We start from the raw sequence: 20,109 nt of genomic DNA on the forward strand, positions 1-20,109 counted from the left end.
AACGACTAGGATGCTCCCCACATGCCACTCACACCGCTGAAACTAGCATTCAAAATGTCTGATAACGTGTATATTGTCGCCGCTGCCAGAACCCCCATGGGTTCATTCCAAGGTTCCCTTGCCTCTCTAACTTATGTGGACCTCGGTGCTCATGCTGTGAAAGCTGCGTTATCGCAGATCCCACAGGTTGACGCTTCTGCCGTGGAGGAGATCGTATTTGGTAATGTTATTTCTGCTAACATTGGTCAGGCTCCAGCAAGACAAGTGGCTCTTCGTGCCGGGCTTTCCGACAAGATTGTTGCTACAACCGTGAACAAGGTCTGTGCTTCTGGTATGAAGGCTGTTATTATTGGCGCGCAATCCATTAAGTGTGGAACTGCCGACATTGTTGTTGCCGGTGGTGCTGAGTCTATGACCAATGCTCCTTACTATATTCCATGTGCCCGTGCCGGTGCGCGCTATGGAGACGCTAAGTTGATTGACGGTGTCCAAAAGGATGGTTTGACGGACCCATTTGACGGTGAATTGATGGGAGTACACGGTGAAAAGTGCGCTTCGGACTTTAGTATTAGCAGAGAAGAGCAGGACAACTTCGCAATTGCGTCATACCAGAAAGCTCAGAAGGCCCAAGCCGAGGGTAAGTTCTCCGAAATTGCCCCAATCACAGTCAAAGGTGTACGTGGCAAGCCTGATGTTGTTGTGTCACATGACGAGGAAGTCGGTCGTTTCAACCCCGACAAGTTGAGGGCTGCCAAAACCGTTTTCAAGAAGGAAAACGGTTCCATCACTGCTCCTAACTCATCTCCGCTCAACGATGGCGGTGCTGCTGTTGTTCTAGTTTCTGAGAGCAAGCTCAAGGAGCTCAACTTGACCCCATTGGCCGTAATTAAGGGGTGGGGTGAGGCAGCTCATAAGCCAGCTGATTTCACGTGGGCTCCATCTTTGGCAGTGCCAAAGGCTCTAAAGCACGCTGGGATTGAAGACATCAACTCTGTTGAGTTTTTTGAGTTCAACGAAGCTTTCTCAGTTGTCGGCATTGCGAATGCTAAGATTCTTGGAATTGACCAATCCAAGGTCAACGTTTACGGTGGTGCCGTTGCATTGGGTCACCCTCTAGGTTGCTCTGGTGCAAGAATTATCACCACCTTGATATCCGTCCTAACCCAAGAAGGCGGTCGCATCGGTGTTGCAGCTATCTGCAACGGTGGTGGTGGAGCCTCTTCTATTGTGCTAGAAAGATTAAGCGAATCTAATCGCGCTTCCCTTATGTAATAACGTTCTCGAGCTTTAGAAGGTCATACTACACGAAGACCGCCTCGGTATATAGTAGTAACATTTACTCCGGACCTCCTACCGATTCAATAACTACACAGCCGTATAGCAAATGACTGAAAAACATCAATGCGAGGTAACTGTCATATTTATTGCAGGAGTATCTGGCGCTGGTAAATCTACAGTAGCAATGCGCCTGGCTGCGAGGTTAAACGTGCCATTCGTTGAGGGTGACTCCTTGCACCCCGCCTCCAATATAGCCAAAATGGCTGCAGGAAAGCCGCTAAGTGACGATGATCGTTGGGACTGGTTACGTGATGTTGCTGCCGCTTCAATTGCTGCCGCTAAACCGAAAGATGGTAGAGTCGTGGTCACGTGCTCGTCTCTCAAGCGTAGCTACCGTCAGTACTTAAGTGCCTGTGTTGGGAATGGGCGTACTATATTTGTATTTTTGGATCTGCCTCGAGAGGTTGCGGAGCGCCGTGTGCGTGAACGCCGGGGTCATTTTATGGGTGCTGATTTGATTGCCTCTCAGTACGAAACGTTGGAGCTGCCTCAATCTGACGAATCATGGTGTACGGCGGTTCCCTGCGGGGACGGAAATGTTGAAAAAGTTATTGACAGAATAGTAGATGCCTTAAATAAAATGGACCAGTCCATACATTAATCTATAAACAAGTGGTGTATGACGTACTATAATTTATGAGCTGCAGCCTGGCAGCGAAAGTGGCAGGGAGTTTTTGACGAGAATACCAGCCAGCTAGGGAGCTCTCAGGCGTAGTGCTACCGTAGAAGCATTGGGAATTGTTTTCATTCCCAATGTCATCTTCATCAGCAAATATATCTACTTCTATATCCCCATCGTATGTATAGTAGGAGAGGTCCTGTTCTCTATCCTCGTAGTCATCTTCCATATAGTAATTGTTGACCGCGTAGCGCACCTTATAGCCCAGATCGCCCTCGAGGAAGCGTGTATATTGCTCAACAGAAAGACAGTCTACGTGCGCTAGAGGGCCCTCAGTTGTAAAACTTTCACAGTTGGCAATCGACTCCATGAGTGCCGGTAACGAAATTCGACGCAGCGGATCGAGATGTAACACAGAGCAAACAATTGAAAAGAGGTCTTCAGATAACGGAAGAATCTGTAGAAGAATGCGCGGGTCCTGAACAAAATACCTGAAAGTGCTATCGCGAGTCCTGTCCGCCTTCATCCATGGATTGCGGATACAGACCAGATTTATTAGGATTATCCCTAGTGACCAAATATCGCCCGATTCAGTTGGCGAGTACTCCGCACCATTGTTCGTCATGCGTTCAGGCGCCATGTAATAAGAAGATCCAACACAAACATTTCCGGGAAGCTCGGCACTTGTGGTTGATAACCCAAAGTCACAGATATAGACGTTATCGTTCGCGTCAAAAAGGATATTTTCGGGCTTTATATCGCAGTGATAAACACCATTGCGGTGACAATGCAGAAGTGCACTGCACAGCTGGAGAAAAACTTTCTTGATTAGCAGTCCATTTCCAGCAAAATGCCGGGCATTCACAATGGACGTAAACATGTCATTAGGGTAATAATCCATGACGATAAATGTAGCCAGACTTGATTCCAAAATTTGATGAATCGTAACAATATTGCTATGCGAATTCACTGTGAGGTGCATTGCCAGTTCTTGATAGTGTGGCGCATGTGCAAGTTCTTTCTTACTTAGCCGCCGAATTGAATCCATATCTATACTAGGCAGGTAAACCTTGTTTTGGAACGATTTGAAAAAGTGGTAAAGCTGAGTTTGCAATATAGCCGACCGCTTTACGTCGCCCCGCGAAGTCGAGTTTAGCGCGCGGTCTTGCTCACCGGATTGCTTCATAACTGCCTTAATTGCAAACTCACCATCCGTTATCATGTCCACAGCATGAAAAACTAACCCGTATGAACCTGAACCAACCTGACCTGTTATTTTAAAATTATTTATTTGTACATTAGCTAACATTCTTGCACACTATTTAGCCGCCAACTGAAAAGCTAGCCAGTTGATATAGAAAAGTGCTGTATTATATATGTACTGGGAATCACCCTACCTTATTAAAATGGCACCATGTCTTAAATAAACCTCGTGCGATCATTAGCCAGAACGTTCCTTTTTTCCCGTCAAGTGACAGAAAAAACAGCCAAATCACCCCACTGATGGGGTAAAGTTTGATGTAAAACGTTGGGATCCAAAATAACGTGGCGAGAGGACTTACTGCTAATGACGTTAAACATGCGTCAATTTAGAAAAGAAAAAAACATAACCAGACAATACATTTATTGTAAACATACGTGTGGAGTATTGGCATAAGGGTACAAGTACCTTAATTTATAAATAAAACCACAACTGGATCACGTGGATACATTGTTATTTAATAGAGCAAATCTCGCGTCGAGAATATCAGTGGCTGACCCGCTTTTCCCAGTGTATACATGCTGGTGGTTTGGGGAGGGTAACCATCGATGCGAAGTCAGGCTTTGGAATAGCCTTCATGTGTGGTGGGAGGCTCCAAGTCATTGTTCTTACTAATACAGATAGAATTGTGCCCAGCTGCATGTAGGCGAATCCTTCACCAATACATCTATGTCTTCCACCACCGAAGGGTAAGTAGGGGGAGGAAACTCCTTTAGAGATAGCACCAAAACCGTAGTCAACCTGTGCTCCGTCAGCAACGGGGGTAGATTCGGACTCCCATCTGTGAGGGTTGAATTCCTTAGCGTTGGGGAAATATTCGTCGGAGAGCTGGGAGAAACCTGGCGAAGCCAAAACGTAGTGGCCCTTTGGAACAATATATTGGGTATTTGGGACGGGCATATCGTTTGTTACCTCACGGAACAAGGAATGCAAAGGATGGTGCATCCTTAGGGTTTCCTTGATAACTTGGTTGCATAAGGGCATTTCTTGTAGCAAGTCGTAGGTGAGTTCTTTTTTGCCGCCTTCTAGAACACGCATTTGTTCTTCATAAAGCTCTTGCTGTAGATCTGGTCTTTCCGCGAGATGGAGCATCATCCAGGCTGAGGTTGCGGCGGAGGTGTGCTGACCACCCATAAGCACACCGATCAACAGATGAGCAATCTCTTTGTCGGTCATCCGGACACCATCCTTGTAGGTAGAAGACTTTAGAAGGGCATCTATCAAGTCACGATCTTGAATATCGTTGGACTTCCGTCTTTTAGTGATCAGTTCCAAGTATGTAGAAGAAATGATTTTTTGAGCATTGTCCCTCTTACGGAAGTTATCCAAAGGCAGGTAAGAGAATACAAAGTTCAAAGGTGTAAACCCTTTGTCCAGGTCGGCATATAAGTGGGCAAAACTGGTGTTCAACTTAGCTCTCAACTCTTCCCCGAGCAAAGTACGAGAAGCGGTAAAAATAGTCATCTCAGGCTGCGTTTCCATAACATCGATATCACCCTCGTCCTTTGACTCGAGCTGCAAGTGTTTAGAAGTGTTTAAATAGTTCCTGACCTCTTCCTCAACAATCGGAACGTATTTTCTAAAAGCCTCGACAGAAAGAGCGTTTTTACAAAACTTCTTTTGCTCCATCAGTCTGGAGTTAGGACAATCGTAGATCACACCTTCACCAAAAACTGGAGTGGTAAGCTTTGTATAAGCTGCTTCTGCAGAAACATCCGCAAGCTTGGCATTTAAAATGAACTCATGGCCTTTAGTACCCAAGTAAACAGTCATAACCTTTCCTAACAGCATAAAAGAGAACGCATCACCGTACTTCTGTTGACACTCTGCGAAAAACTCGTATGGCCTGGTACCATATGCCACTGCCGAACCAACCCATGGAACGTAGTATGGAACCATAGGTACTCTATCCTTACGCAAAGATTGCGTGAACTGCCATGCAAGAGAGTAAAGGAATGGAATGATAACAATAATAGATATCTGCTGCGTGAAAGGCAACGCCAGGAAGTAATATATTGCAGCTTGCACATAAGCTGCAAAATTTTGCACTATAGATTCTGACATAGAGTCGAAATTCTCTGATAAAAATCTAGTAACGGCCTATAATCTAAGTCAGCCAGGTGGTTTATACTTTTGGATCAATCTTCTTCGAAGGTTGTAGTTCTTTCTTATATACTAGTATAAACGAGAAAACATGCCAAGTTGTTTTATAATCAGGCTGTTCAATTTTTACAATTTTTTGAAGCTGTGAATAACACCGGCTTGTTTTCCATCTAAAGCACACAATTTCCTAAAACATGAAATATATCGATATAAGTAAGCAGTCTAAAAACTATAAACTACTATAATTATTACTCTCGGCTGCTATAACCCTGTACGGGGGGATTGCGGTTTTAAACTCGTTTAATTTAAGTCCATGGCGCCATTCGTATTACATACTACCTGTTCATATTTTTTTTGTTAAGCGCCCATTCCAGTCGTATAGAAATTCACGCGCTCGTACCACAAGATGTTTCATAAACGAGACCGTATCGTATGATGCATATCTAAACGAGACATCCGCTTGATCTGGGACCATCACGTGAATTACCGCCGAGCTTCCAATTAAGTTCGTCACTTAAAGCTTATTTCTGGGTGATAGTAGTAGTTGCAGTTATAGTATGACCTCTTGATCCCATCCCACGTAGGCAATGTACTTAGCTGGATATCAGTGTATTTACAGTCCATACCATACGTTGCGACGTCAACCTCAACAATGCGGCGATATACATCGTAGCATATAGGTCTATCCGCTCCGAGACCATTGAAAAATGAGAAAATACCCTGGGGTTTAATTAACCCAACAATAACATCATATAAATCTAGCATATCTTCGTAGTGTTCGCTAAATGTGTCATAGTATATGCCATCAAAGAATACCGAGCCGTCATCCAGTAGTCTATTCAATGAATCCTGCCAGCGGCCTTCTAGGATCGTTACGCCTGGTTTTTCGTACCAACCATCTTGCTTCATTTTGGCTAAAACATCAGGATGAGCTTCGCAAATATAATGGTGGTCAGGTTTGTGCTCCTGAATGAACGAGTCGATAATGCCCATTCCGAATCCGATATTGAGGACCGAGCAGTCCTCTTGTGGGTCTCTATTTTTGACAAGTGATTTGGCGGCTAATTTCATGATATCTGTTTCCCAATCCATCATCACACCGTCTCTGTTTTCCTTCGTAAGCAGCGCCGAATCTGTGTATTCGAGCTCAGTTTTGAGGTATGTTTGCTGGTCAGCAGCGGTAGCGTCTTCAGCAGCTGGTTGTTCAGCGGGTTGTGCACTGACCCGTTCAGTAGCATCGTCTTCAGGCTGCATTACCTCATCTGGAGACAGAAACTCGACTTGCGAGCCGTTGACTTTACGTAGCAGCAACTCAGCGCTGACACCAGCTTCGACAATGCGCTCGTATAACTTGTGTCCCTGCTTGTAGCCTCTTTCTAGAAGAAGGTCGCCTACGTGCTTGTTTTCGTAGTCAAGGAAGTTCCAGCCGGCACCAAATTGGAAAAGAACATCCATCAATTCTAATAGAACATCTGTCTCAGCGTCTTGAAGAGTTCCAGCATCCGGCAGAGACCTTGCAAGAATATGCAGGGGGGTAGTATTGGAGGTTTCATCCAAACTATCGTCTTTATCGCCTTGTTCATGAGCTGCCGCCTGCTCCAGGGTGTAGGTTGCAGGGATCCCTGACTTTAAGAGGCGAGTGACTTCAGGTACATATGCCTCGGATGTTATTGGGCGCTCAGGGAAAGTTAATAAGTGATGGAGAGACGACATTACGGACCTTTTGCTATGGCTTTGTCCTGGACGCGATGAGATTGGGTACGCCCGCTTTATGGGCCGAAAATTTTCAAGGTTCGACCGGCTACAATGTTTCCAGCATTGGTTTAAAGGATACAGTAAGGGTACATAAATAAATAAATATCTTTCTATTTAGCGGCTTCGAAACGGCGTGCAGCTTCTTTCCAGTTGATCACGTTCCATATAGCCTTGAAGTAATCGACCTTCTTGTTCTGATATTGCAAGTAGTAAGCATGTTCCCAAGCATCAATAGCAAGTAAAGGAATCAAATTACCAGTAACGGTATCTTGGTTAGCAGTTTGGACAACATCCAGTTGGCCATTTTCGCTGTTCTTAACTAGGAACACCCAGCCAGAACCTTGGATACCTGCCAACTTGTTGTTTGTCAATCCCACCAATTTGTCTAAAGAGCCATATTGAGAGTTGATTTGGGTTGCTAGAGCACCAGTTGGTGGTTCACCACCACCCTGAGAGGTAGGGGCCAAGTTCTTCCAGAACAAGCAGTGGTTTTGGAATCCTCCGCTGTGAAATTTAATGTTTTGTTGCAAAGCGTGCAATTGCCTAGCAGCGTTTGCATCTGATCCAACTTTAACAGAAAGTTCACTGAATTGGTCAATAGCAGTGTTCAAACCAGTAGCATAGGTTTGGTGGTGTTTTTGGTGGTGAATTTCATTGATCTGACCGGAGATATGAGGTTCTAGAGCATGGTAATCCCAGTCAAGATCAGGCAAGGTAACTTTAGTTCTCTTGGCAATTGTTACAAAAGATCCAGACTTGGATGTTGCAAGAGCAGCCTTGCGAAGAGCGACAGCAGCGTTCATGTTTGATATAATTGTGTTCTAGTTAAAACTTTCAAATGTGGTATAACAGTTACTTTTGTAGATGAGTGACGGGTAGGGGTATTTATATAACCAATTTCCTATGGGAAACAGGCTTTTTAGTCAGCGCCGTAGGAAACAACGAAAAGAAGCAACACAATGAGGTCTTCTATGCTACATAGAGAAGTTATAATCATAACCGTCCCCTCAATTAGGAATTGAGCGGGGTTATACACTATTTTATTATATAGTCCGTAGTTCAGTAACGTCATCATATTTTACCTTACTGCAGATCACCAGTACCTTGGAGTTCATATGTATAATCCACTAAGGATACAGGATCATATTCAGACTCAAAGTCATCACGGCATTCGATGAGCTTCAATTCCAACCCTAGCGACTCGCTATTGCACCCAGCACCGATCAGTTCCCTTTGGCGATAAGACTCTATTGTGACGGTTAACACCTTATGTATGACATTGAGCACGTGATTTACTGTTTGTTTGATATCGGCGCATTTGTCCGATAGAAACCGATGCAAGCTATCAATGATGAGAGCAGAAAAAAGGTCTCCAGTACCTGTAAAATGAGCATCAATTATAGGAACTTTGAAACATACCCGTTGTTTTTCAGTGCCAGCTACTGAAGCTACACAGTAAACGTGTTCCTTGTCATCTAAAATAGCGGACGATAATGATGTCACTATAATTATTTTCACGTGATTGTGAAGTTCATCTATTGTCTGTAGCACTTCTTTGAGGTTGGATATTGTCCCACCAGAAAGCAGTTCCAATTCATAATGGTTAGGCACGATGGCATCAACAAATCCAGATCGGACGAGTTTTCTATACTCTGGAATGACGTTTTCTTCGACATATAGCTGGCCCTCATCGCCCATTACTGGATCTAGTAGCCATAGGAGGTCGGGTCGCTGCTTCTTAAGAGACATGTAATATTGTGCAACCATTGACACTGAGTCCTTCGAAGGTAAATAGCCCGACAATAACGCATCATATTTAACATGAGGTTCGCCTTTAATTAGTCGCTCAATTCCTTCAAAGACCACCCTCAATTCCTCTTCATCTACCACGTGACCACGCACATTATCTTGATTGTAGCCAGTATGGCATGAAAGCTGCACGGAATTCACGCAATCCACGTCCCAGCCTCTACACTGCAGTGGAAATGTTGCTGCTTTGTTGCCCACGTAACCATGAACCACATGAGATTGTGTTGATAATAGCCTAGGCATACTTATTTCTGGTAACCTGAATTATTTGTAGTACGGTTACAACTTAATACCTCAACAATAATTATAATGACATTTGCATGTCAGCTTCCACGTGATAATGCAGTACAATATGCTGTGTTGAAATGGTATAAATGTCAAGTTGGAAGCGTCGTGGCGCAGTGGAAGCGCGCAGGGCTCATAACCCTGATGTCCCTGGATCGAAACCAGGCGACGCTAGTTTTATTTTTTTCTTTGTATGATCTTATGTAACATAAATACAGACAAATGGAAAAGGCATCTCATATGTACAACAACATAATCGATGTGAAGATACTCATTGTCACTCCCGAGTGAGCAGGAACTCAATAATATATTCGAAATTCAATATGTCGGAAAAAATACAGGGATATGTGAACGAACAAGTGCTCACTGCATCTGGTTCTGTGACTATTACAGATATAGCAGAAAAGTTCAATATTGATGTGTATTCTGCGAAACGAGAACTATACCAGTTCTATTCCACTAAGAAGAATACGGATCTGAATTATTTAATTATGTGTGAGTACAGTAATGGGAATTTCAAGCTTGTACAGAACGGTACAGAGTTAGATCGCGATGGCCTCCAGGACGTATATGTATACGGTATCAGCCCTTCGAAGAACTTCTGCATAATAAGCTCTATAAGAGAGCACCCTACTCTTTCAAATCCTTGGGAAGTTGTTCGAGTAGAAGAAGAATCAATTCCAGTCGAGAATAACGCACCAAGAGCTAAATCCCACGTTGCCAAAGCAGAAGACCAAGAGAAGCGACCAAGTAAGCGAACCAGTAATTCATTTGCTAGTAATACTTCAGCTAAGAAGCAACATATTGCTACCAATGAAAATACCAAGCAGGAGGACAAATTCAGTTCTGGTCTTCGGTCAACCGCCATCCTAGCGCGTATGCGCGAGGAACGCGAGCGTAAAGAACGTGAGAGACAGGATGAACTACGTATGCGCAAGGAAAAGAGTACTAGTATATCCAGTGAGAAGAAGACACAGATGGAAAAGCTTATGAAGCTGTTTGACAGTGACGATGACCAAAGCGACAAAATACAGGAGCCTCAAATAAGAACCGAGGATGATATTGCGGTAAAAGACAGCCCTACCGTAGTAGAACCAGCAGATGCGACCGATGATAACAATGATAACCTCGATGAACTTCTTGAAACCACTGCAGACGAATCTTTCCTAGTTTCTTCACAGCCGATCAATTCCGCCTCTAATCAAACAAGTAAAACCCCAGATTCTCCAGAAGCTACGACATTTGTCGATGATGACGGCTACATAGTCACAAAGAAAACTCAAAATGTATCAATGCCTGGTGCGGTAACCAAGCAGGGCGCTGCGACTAAGGCCGCACAACAGCCAAAAGTAACTAAAAAACCTTCGAACCCACATAAAAAGGTTCAATCTTCCTTGGCAAGCTTCTTTAAGAAGAAGTAAGTACCTCAGCGGTTCACTAAGACTACATAAACCCTTTTAAACATAATATATATCTCATTAAGCATCAAATATTACCCGGGTAACCTCGTGTGGAATGATACGTGATTTTTTTTTAATTTTCAAATCTTAGTCCTTTGAATTCTAAAGGGGCATTAATGCCACCTTATGACTTGTTATTTACTATCATTTCGTTTAATTCAAGTTGTAAATACCAGAATCATCCCAATACTATAATAAATGAGTGAACTCTGTCCTGTATATGCTCCATTCTTTGGTGCAATTGGTTGTGCTTCTGCCATTATTTTCACTTCTTTAGGTGCAGCTTATGGTACCGCTAAATCTGGTGTCGGTATTTGCGCGACGTGTGTATTGAGACCAGATTTGCTATTTAAAAATATTGTTCCTGTCATTATGGCTGGTATCATTGCAATTTACGGGTTAGTCGTTTCCGTTTTAGTATGTTATTCGCTAACTCAAAGACAAGCATTGTACACTGGGTTTGTTCAGTTGGGAGCCGGATTGTCAGTTGGTTTAAGTGGATTGGCTGCCGGTTTTGCCATCGGAATTGTTGGCGATGCGGGTGTAAGGGGCACAGCCCAACAACCCAGGTTGTTTGTCGGTATGATTTTAATTTTGATTTTTGCAGAAGTTTTGGGTCTATATGGTCTAATTGTTGCGTTGTTATTAAACTCTAGAGCAACCCAAGATGTATCCTGTTAATTTAAGTAGGACTACTGTAGTGTATGGAGCACTGTCTTTATCATTTTGTTGCATTAATGCTTTGATAATAGATGTTTAATCTTCTCTCAGTGGAAGTATTAACTAGTTTAAAGTTTATATGAGCAATTAGATTAATCATTTACAAAATATTATACAAAAAAGTAAGTACTTTTAGATGCTTCACAATTCGAAAAGTTCTACATGAATTCACGGCATAGTTTCAAACTTAGTTTCGTCCTAATGGCTACCAGGAGTGACGATATCTCATTAGGTAAGTCATCGCTTTTAGTTAATAATTCTCGATACATGGCACAAGAAACTTCGTTGGGTACGTCGCCTAGTTTATCAAGGGCTTTAATCACCCGCAGGACTTCTTGTTCCCTCATAACTTTGTCGTCATCCTGAAGATATATTGGAAACAAAAACCTGCCTAACAACAGGACTAAGTACTTCTGTGGTAAGTATTGGAATTCAATTAATGACAGTAGCAGTTCTAATGCCTCGTCCCACCTTTTACCGTCAATTGCGATATAAAACTCAAAAAGAACTGCGTAAGGTGACAAAGACTGCTTCATTGCTGGGGTTACCATAGCATCCACTAGTTCCTTAGGTATCTCGGAGTGCTCATTACTCATGATAATAGCATTCACGACTTCGTCTTCTAATGGTGAACCTTGTAGAATCGATGCCTCAAAAATCATCCATGAATAGTGCTTAACCCATTCAAATTCACCAGCCTTGCTGAAGTTTGACATTGCTTCAATAACATTGTTCAAATATAACGCTTCTTGACCCAATATTCTATACACTGTCCTAGAAATATGAGGAAGCTTCCACTTCGCGCATATAGTTAACATCCATTCTGTATCATCGTTTGTCTGGAATGGATAATGTGGCAACAATTCTGCAATTGTCATTCTCTTGGCAGTGTCGCTAAAGTTTGGTGTTAGTGATATGATACCAATTGCTACATACCACATGTTTTTATCTCCACTGGTAACAATGCTTAAGGCGAATTGGTTAAGTAAGTAACCAGACATTGTAGTTTTCGCACCAAATATGTCATGCTCAATATTCCCGTAGTCAAAAATACCATCTTCAATTAGGTCGTTATCAAGTAAACCTTTGGCTTCACAAATAGATGCTGTGAAAGCTGCAGTACAATTATCCAAAGAGTCCAAAATTGGTAAAATCGAATAGATCTTCCCCATAATGATATCTGCGCAGGCTTGTTCCCACGAATTTGTGACGTCAAGAGGATGTTCTTTGATTGCTAATTGTAAATATTCTTCCGAAAGCTGAAGAGATGGAATATAGTACAACATCAAACCACAATAAGATTCATACCATGTTTTGGAATAGTATAGTATCTTTGTTTTATTACCGGACATGAGTAGCAGCACATCTTCAAGCGAGGATTTCAGGGATGATGGTATTTCTAGCACAGATTGCGTCCAGTCATTGTACAAATTCAAAACCAGTTCCTTCCACTCCCGAAACATAGAATCGGACTCACGAGGGTAACTTTGTAACAAATTGATCATATCTTGTACCATAGTGTATGTAGTAGGACAAATATTTTCCAGATACGACAACAATTCCGCTTTTTTAATTGTAGCAACTGCTTGTTCAAATAGTCCTCTTAATATCAATTGGCATAGTACCTTCCAGTAAAATATATTGTCCCTTGTTGGCGTTTTGCTGTCACTATCAAGAATAGCAGCGATAACCGAATCACTGGGCTCACCGTCACATCTATTCACCCAGTTAATTAATGAGTTGATCATTTTCATGCGAGAATCGGCCTCCTCGGAATCCAGAGTGAATTGGATGGTCTTTAAACAGTTCAGAATAGTCAAACACTCCTCTAAATCAATAAGCCTTTGGTGTCTGTGAGAAAATTTTAGGGACTCAATGAAGAACTCCAGCTCGGAAACCATTGCCTCAACAGCCAAATTAACAGTCTGGTTATGCTCCAAAGTATAAGAATGCTTAATTAACCCTATAGCGGGAATGTTGAACTGTCTATCTTGTCCCAAGCTTTTATAGATTTCAAAAAGTTTTGACACATATTGGGTGTATTCAATAGAATTTTCAAAATAGGGAATATGCATAGGGAACAATTCATTGATACCCCGCTCCTTATTGAATGCTACACTCTTAGAGACTATGGGACCAAATACAAAATGTAAATTCTTTTCCTTTGGAACGTTCGAAGAGTTTGAGAAAGGGTATACTGGTGCATTACTGACCTTATCAATTCCACAGGGTAATTCTTCTTCACTTTCGCTCACCCCATCTACCGCAAAGTCCAATGCATCAACATCCATCAGCATATATTCATTCAGCTTCGTCATTTTAGATCCCATAGACGGCGATGTTATATCTTATCGTATTGGAACCTGTTACACTAGTATAGATGAGAACAGAAATAAAAAATGTAAACCAAATTGAACAATGAAATTCCAAAACTATAATTCCAAAGGAATATATCCCACCTAGATCAATTAAAGGAATACGACGTCAGCTGCTCCTATCAGAACGTTATTATTTATAAATGAATGGTCAGAGAGTACTTGAATGATAATTCCAACATTTCGTTATACGTGATTTGACAAAAATTTTAAGCGTTCAAGTCTTAAATGAGATGAGATGAGATGAGATAGAAGAGCACTTCGCTTTTACGAGGCAATTTTATTTGACTAACCACCCCTACTGAAGTTCAAGAAGTTTTAAAATTTGCATTTATTTATTGATTGAATTTTGAAGGGATAATGACTTTTCCTCAAACTGCTGAAGGTATTACCAAGTACCTTAGGTCAAAAACTATCTCAACTACAGAAGTATGTCAAATTGCACAGAAGATTGAGGCTGGAGAATGTGAATTTTATTTCCCTAATGCCCATGTTTTCATTATTGAGTTAATTATTGATAGATGGAATGATGCGAAGAATGTGGACTTTAAGGAGGATTGGAATATTTGGAAATTATTTAATACGCTTTGGCTTAGAATCCAGGATGAGGATCATCAGAAGAAGCTGCTAAAGGGTCTTAGATATATTTCTAACTTACTGCAGACTATTCAGCTTATTAAGGGGTCTTATGATGATTTTGCAAGAGTTCTGCTGGAACAGTTTCGGCTGATCAACCGTACCACAGCTGTTCAGTGCTCGCCAGAAGACTCTATTAAGGTTATTGGAGGTGTATTGAATTTAGTTCTATATTGTGAGAAGCCTCATTTACACCTAAGAGAATCTATCATTTCAGAAGCGATCATTTTGGTTGACATAGAAAATGTTACGAAATCTACCTCGAAGCTTATACTTGCATATTTGAAGCACCTTCTATCTCCCACAATGAGCTACTTCTACAGATTTGATTTTGATTCTGTTGACAGTTACAATGTCAGATTGCTGAATATGTTGGGAAAGTTTTTATTTAATGATAATCCTAATATTTTGGCTAACCTAAAGACCTTCATTGAGGAAGGAAAGCTGGAATTGGAGACTGCTACTACGCTGTTTAAATCCACCATATATTTTCTGTCCGGGACAGATTTCAAGAAGCTAGAAGATCTGTTTACAATGATTGTCGAGATCTCTCCAGAATCGGCATCTAAAATGCTGTCGGCATTATCGCATTCTAAGAAGACATTGTCACAAGAGTTTCTGGAGAACCTATTTAATGTTACTATCCCGCAAGAAGACCTTAAATTGCTATCGAATATAATCAACTTAGATATTGATGTTGGTATCAAAAACACCAACCGCCTGTTAAAGATATTGTCCAATGCTGAGCCAAGTAATATTACAATTGAATTATGGTCTAAACTGGTGAAATGTTATGTTGCAGCCCGAGAGTTACCAAAGTTTATTGATACTTTAAAGGAATATGCAAACCAAACTGAATGTGACCTATTGTTGAAGGATGTGAGGTTTTTTGGTGTAGTGGTTCAAAGCGTTCCGTTGCTTTCTGTCACACAATTAAAGTTGCTTCTAAACGATCTTGTTGATGAAATCATTCGCACCAAAACAGCGCCTACAATCCTAGTTACTTCCATTGTTGTAAGAGGATTAAAGGATATTTCTTCTTCTACATTATCAGAACTTCGACTAATTCTTGCAAAGATCTTCGAAATTCAGTATATTGAGGTACTAGAGTTCTGGGATCTAAGATACCATGTTTTAGAAGTTTATGAAGACCTTTTAACTGAGGACTCTGCATCAAGTTTTGACATTAAACAGTTACTAGGAACTGTTAAAAAACCTCCGGTTACTTTCTTTCTTAATATCTTCAAATTACGAGAACTGGTAGAGTTTAAAATGGAGGAAGTCATTTGCAGTTTCATGGCGTGTTTGGCTGAACTGTCTTCTGCGGAAGATGTGTTATTGGAATTATTCCAGAGATGGAGTTCTATTGTTGAATTGACTTTTAGTAAGGAAGATATCGAGAACTTGATACTCATCTCTTTGAAAGATGATAATATATCGATCTTTGATGAGATATTTAAGGATGATGATTTTTTTGAAGAGAACCGTATAATGCAAATTCTAGTAACACACTTAGCTGGTATGATCAATAACGAAAGCTGTTTGAACTTACTCATTCAGATTCCAATTCAATGCATTAACAAACACATTAGAGTTGAAACTATCAACAAAACGATGGAAAAGCCGCAATTATTAGAACAGGATCTAAGACTGTTAAAGCATCTTCTCCTAAATCCAACTTTTAAATCCTATTTGGAATCAGATCCAGATCAACTAATGAAGGTGGTGTCACAACCAAGTGCCATTTATTTCACTAAAAATGACGTTTTTGAAATTGTTTGGTTGAATAATGTCAATAATATAAGGGCCCCAGAATGCAAGTCATATATTATGCATACTATCTCCACTCTCTTATCACAGATCAAGCAGCAGTTTAGTTTCCCGGTATACAAACTGTCCTATTATGTTGTTCAATCAACTCCAGATACTATCTCGGAGTGCAACGAACTGAGAAAGCAGTATATTTCTGGCGTAACAGCGTACCTTGAAAGCTTGACTAACTTCGATAAAAATGCTGAGCTAGTATCATGGCTTCTGAAGTCACTATATTACATATCTGAGTCAGGAAAAGAAGCAGAAAAAGTACCAGACAATTTAATAGAAAAACTGTCACTAGGTTTGAGAAGAACAAGAAATCCTTTATTGCTGGAGAGTTTCTTTATGCTGTTAACAACAAGAAATACCGAAAAGCTGAAATATCTTTTGGCGCATTACCTCGTGTTGAGGTCTTATAATGTTGAGAAAACAAATTTACGCTTGAGCATAGAATCACTTGTAAAAAGGGTTTTACTATTAGATGAAAACTCTTTCAACGATTCATTTGAATTAATTATTGCTTCGTTTGCAGAATGCAGCACCGAAAACATTATTTGGCTAGTTGAACTTTATGAAATCTTCACCGCATTTTTATCTAAAAGCAACACCAAAGGTACCTTTTTATTCACAAAGTCTATTTCTGAGTTTCACACTAATTCCAACCTGTACATTGGTAACCGTGAAGCTATAGTCACAGTTATTAACATTTACAAAAACTATCTTTCTACAAAACCATGGCTATTCCCTCAATATGCGATCGAGTTATTGTTCCCAATGTGCATTAAGCTCAATGTTTCCATGAGCGCCAGAAATCAGGAAAACTGGGATGACTGTTATATCTTAACAACCCAACTACTTTCATCTGTGTTAATATATCACAGGTACAAATTATCAAGCCGTCATCATCTCATGAATACGTCGATATGCTCTTTGTTAGAAATTATCTCTAGTGATACAAATCTGACAGCAAATTCCGCCAGATCTCTGGCAAGATTAATTACAAACCTTTGTGAACCTTCCAACGTCTCAGATTTCGCCAAAGACTCACTAAATTCGAAGATTACTTTCATAAAAAGATCCTTGAGGAGATTTTTGCCTGTAATTCTATTGAAGTTTATTAACTTATCAGTCTCAAAGCCATTCAGCATGTCAATCCGTAATGAGCTTACCATCAGCATCTATTCTATCTTTGACGTATTATCACCAACGGAGTTTGCAATAGTGAATGCGAACATAGATTCTGCAGACCGAGCTTATTTGAAGGCTCTGTACGATGATTACAGGAAGGTCGGTAAATGGAGAGACGATTAGCATAATATTATTCATGAGTTCATCTTATAAATAATCAATAATAGAATATTTCATTAAACCAGATTGTCGATATGCATTTATATATTCTTAAACTTGAGTTTGTCTATAGCTGTGGTGATCAATGACCATAATTTATCATCCAAATGTCCATCGAATTTATAAAGTGGCCCAAATAGTTCACGGTTTTTGGACCGATGAAACCTTAAGAAGTCCTTTTTGGTAATCAAGCCAATTAAAAATCCGGACTCCTCTACCAGGACAATGTTACAGCCTAGCTTTTCAAACATTTTATACAAGCGAGCCAAAGATAACGATCTGTTTACAGTGAAAGGTGTGTAGTTCACTAAATCCTTAAATTGAATAAATTGATCGTCATCGCTGGATATGTTGTCCTTAGTAAAGTCAACAATTGTATTCAGTGTTGATCCATTATCAGAAAACGTTCCTAATTGTGCTTTAATGTGTTGTAAAGAAACATACCCTATACATTTCCCTGCATTATCCTCCTGGCTATCCGTTTTAATAATGGGGAATCCGGCGTATCTATCGCCAACTTCTTCAAGCAATAACTCTAGTTCAGATAAATGCATAGTTTCCTTAATTGTAATGATCCTACTGGTCATGATATCTTCCACGAAATAATCATTCAAAAATAATTCGTTGTTCTGATGAGGAAATGCTAAATACGGGAAACCATTTACAGCGATCATTTTCTCAGCAATCCCACCTTCTGTGCCAAAAGCGTTAAAAACTATTCTGGTAATGGCCACAACTAACATTGTAGGGATAATATAGTTGAATGCACCGGTCAATTCAAACATGATAACTACAACCGTTAGTGTCATATTGGTGATGCCGCTAAGAGCTGCTGCCGAACCCAAAAATGCATACGTGCCAGGGGTTATAACGTTTGAACCTGTGATAAATTTTTCCACAAGTAAACTCAAAGAGCGACCAAAAGTTGCACCGACTGCCATTGAGGGAACAAATATACCAGCGGGGATTCTACAGCCATAAGAAACTACAATTCCAACGGCGCGGATAACAGTTGCAAAAATTAGAGCAAAATAAATCTTCAGGAATCCAAACATAGTAGAATTTTGGTCAATTTGACATAGTGGATGATCCCATTTAGAGTTATCGTAAGCTTGACATTCATGGAATAGAAGTCCCATGCTTTCTGTCATATCAGTTTGTAAAAACTCATTACCATATGATAGCAGGGCCGTTATTATTGCGATTACAAGTACTTCATATAGTGGCCACTTAGATAAATATTTCCTTCTGAACTCCACATACCAAATATTCCATTTACTTATGAAGTTACCGTATAATCCACCAAATATACCTAGTATGATAAAAATTGAAAGTTCTTGTACGTGCCAGCTCTTATCGTATGTCACTTCAAATAAGACTATTTTTCCATTACGGAAAGGATTAATATACTGTAGAGTCGAAACACCACATAACGCAACATAGTAAGATTTCCAGAGTGTAGATAGATTGAATTGAGCTGCTGTAGACATCTCCTCAAGCCCAAATAAGACACCGCCAATGGGTGCTCCAAAAGCAACTGCAACACCAGACGCACTAGATGCAATTAAATATTCGGATTGCTCGGGATATGTTAGGGTGCTTTGAAGTAGATATTTGACGATTAAGTACCCACAACAAGTCGCATAATGAACTGAGGGCCCTTCTTTCCCCACACTAAGCCCGGATGATATTGCTAAAGGCAAAGCTATGGCTTTTACCGCCAAAGTAGAAAGACTATAGAATTCCTTTTTGTACTGAAATCCTGAAACATGTACCTTAATTTCGGTAATACCTGAACCAGTAGCCATAGGGGCAAGAAATTTCACCATAAATGCACTCAACATAGCAAATATCACAGAAAGAACCGTAAAAATCAAAAATGCAATAATAGAATTGTTCCAATTTATCCACATACCATCTTTTACACATTGAACAACACCTATAACATCCAATTTTCCTGTCTCTTGTGATATTTGAGTACAGCAGAACGACTTATTTAACATCCAGTTCCTAGCACAATGACCTGACTTCCAGTTGACCAACGTTTCCGTAAATATCTGTATAAACCCGGCCAGACAGCCCACAGTAATACCGATAGCTGTTAAAGTAATAAAAGAACGCCCTCGCATCCACAAAATGTGTATCAGGTTCACATAACGACGCCAGCCTACCTCATATTGGTATAGATTATCGTCTAGGCTCGACTTAAACTCTTTAAGGCTCTCCTCTTCTACCCAGTCGATTGTAGTAAACTGATCGAAGTTTCGCACCTCAGGTATCATATAGTTTGTACTAACCGTAGGAGACCGCTGAAACGACATGGCATATGTGTCCCACTACTTTAACCAAACCTACTCACCACCAAAGCTTAATTGTACGTTACGGCGTTATTGTTTATTAAGGGAACAACAAATACCAACATCAGTTTTAAATTTAATAGGTGAAAAAAACACCCCTACAACAAAAATTTAGGTCAATAATTACCTAACAAATCGCTAGATGCAGACAATTAATAATACATAGTCTATAGCACTAATCTACAGCTTCAATACGTTCACAGTAATAGCTTTTTAGTGCTCATTTGAG

At 40.5% G+C, this 20,109-nt stretch overlaps 12 protein-coding genes and 1 non-coding gene across 13 annotated transcripts; 6 read left to right on the forward strand and 7 right to left on the reverse strand.

Moving 5' to 3' along the window:
- Positions 1-54: 54 nt before the first annotated feature.
- On the forward strand, positions 55-1,272 carry ERG10 (acetyl-CoA C-acetyltransferase; the record flags this gene model as incomplete). The annotated part of the gene is made up of 1 exon (XM_018131835.1): positions 55-1,272. One exon carries the CDS (start codon positions 55-57, stop codon positions 1,270-1,272), a length of 1,218 nt encoding a protein of 405 aa, XP_017987587.1.
- Positions 1,273-1,384: 112 nt separating this feature from the next.
- AW171_hschr42491 (gluconokinase) lies at positions 1,385-1,939 on the forward strand (the record flags this gene model as incomplete). The annotated part of the gene is made up of 1 exon (XM_018131834.1): positions 1,385-1,939. The coding sequence occupies one exon, from the start codon at positions 1,385-1,387 to the stop codon at positions 1,937-1,939; it is 555 nt and encodes a 184-aa protein (XP_017987588.1).
- Position 1,940: 1 nt separating this feature from the next.
- SKS1 (putative serine/threonine protein kinase SKS1) lies at positions 1,941-3,266 on the reverse strand (the record flags this gene model as incomplete). The annotated part of the gene is made up of 1 exon (XM_018131833.1): positions 1,941-3,266. The coding sequence occupies one exon, from the start codon at positions 3,264-3,266 to the stop codon at positions 1,941-1,943; it is 1,326 nt and encodes a 441-aa protein (XP_017987589.1).
- Positions 3,267-3,704: 438 nt separating this feature from the next.
- Positions 3,705-5,282, reverse strand: ERG11 (sterol 14-demethylase; the record flags this gene model as incomplete). The annotated part of the gene is made up of 1 exon (XM_018131832.1): positions 3,705-5,282. One exon carries the CDS (start codon positions 5,280-5,282, stop codon positions 3,705-3,707), a length of 1,578 nt encoding a protein of 525 aa, XP_017987590.1.
- A 549-nt stretch (positions 5,283-5,831) lies between these two features.
- On the reverse strand, positions 5,832-7,034 carry RMT2 (protein-arginine N5-methyltransferase; the record flags this gene model as incomplete). Its single annotated transcript, XM_018131831.1, has 1 exon — positions 5,832-7,034. The coding sequence occupies one exon, from the start codon at positions 7,032-7,034 to the stop codon at positions 5,832-5,834; it is 1,203 nt and encodes a 400-aa protein (XP_017987591.1).
- A 152-nt stretch (positions 7,035-7,186) lies between these two features.
- SOD2 (superoxide dismutase SOD2) lies at positions 7,187-7,879 on the reverse strand (the record flags this gene model as incomplete). The annotated part of the gene is made up of 1 exon (XM_018131830.1): positions 7,187-7,879. The coding sequence occupies one exon, from the start codon at positions 7,877-7,879 to the stop codon at positions 7,187-7,189; it is 693 nt and encodes a 230-aa protein (XP_017987592.1).
- A 280-nt stretch (positions 7,880-8,159) lies between these two features.
- Positions 8,160-9,128, reverse strand: BUD16 (putative pyridoxal kinase BUD16; the record flags this gene model as incomplete). The annotated part of the gene is made up of 1 exon (XM_018131829.1): positions 8,160-9,128. One exon carries the CDS (start codon positions 9,126-9,128, stop codon positions 8,160-8,162), a length of 969 nt encoding a protein of 322 aa, XP_017987593.1.
- A 144-nt stretch (positions 9,129-9,272) lies between these two features.
- On the forward strand, positions 9,273-9,344 carry AW171_hschr42497. Its single transcript has one exon. It is a non-coding gene; the product is annotated as a tRNA-Met (tRNA).
- A 149-nt stretch (positions 9,345-9,493) lies between these two features.
- POL32 (DNA polymerase delta subunit POL32) lies at positions 9,494-10,591 on the forward strand (the record flags this gene model as incomplete). Its single annotated transcript, XM_018131828.1, has 1 exon — positions 9,494-10,591. One exon carries the CDS (start codon positions 9,494-9,496, stop codon positions 10,589-10,591), a length of 1,098 nt encoding a protein of 365 aa, XP_017987594.1.
- Positions 10,592-10,828: 237 nt separating this feature from the next.
- VMA3 (H(+)-transporting V0 sector ATPase subunit c) lies at positions 10,829-11,311 on the forward strand (the record flags this gene model as incomplete). Its single annotated transcript, XM_018131827.1, has 1 exon — positions 10,829-11,311. One exon carries the CDS (start codon positions 10,829-10,831, stop codon positions 11,309-11,311), a length of 483 nt encoding a protein of 160 aa, XP_017987595.1.
- A 197-nt stretch (positions 11,312-11,508) lies between these two features.
- On the reverse strand, positions 11,509-13,680 carry NUP85 (Nup85p; the record flags this gene model as incomplete). The annotated part of the gene is made up of 1 exon (XM_018131826.1): positions 11,509-13,680. One exon carries the CDS (start codon positions 13,678-13,680, stop codon positions 11,509-11,511), a length of 2,172 nt encoding a protein of 723 aa, XP_017987596.1.
- Positions 13,681-14,085: 405 nt separating this feature from the next.
- On the forward strand, positions 14,086-17,487 carry URB2 (ribosome biogenesis protein URB2; the record flags this gene model as incomplete). The annotated part of the gene is made up of 1 exon (XM_018131825.1): positions 14,086-17,487. One exon carries the CDS (start codon positions 14,086-14,088, stop codon positions 17,485-17,487), a length of 3,402 nt encoding a protein of 1,133 aa, XP_017987597.1.
- A 77-nt stretch (positions 17,488-17,564) lies between these two features.
- GEF1 (Gef1p) lies at positions 17,565-19,844 on the reverse strand (the record flags this gene model as incomplete). Its single annotated transcript, XM_018131824.1, has 1 exon — positions 17,565-19,844. The coding sequence occupies one exon, from the start codon at positions 19,842-19,844 to the stop codon at positions 17,565-17,567; it is 2,280 nt and encodes a 759-aa protein (XP_017987598.1).
- Positions 19,845-20,109: the final 265 nt, after the last annotated feature.

This window comes from Eremothecium sinecaudum, chromosome IV, assembly GCF_001548555.1.
Source record: "Eremothecium sinecaudum strain ATCC 58844 chromosome IV, complete sequence".
Taxonomy (NCBI): domain Eukaryota; kingdom Fungi; phylum Ascomycota; class Saccharomycetes; order Saccharomycetales; family Saccharomycetaceae; genus Eremothecium; species Eremothecium sinecaudum.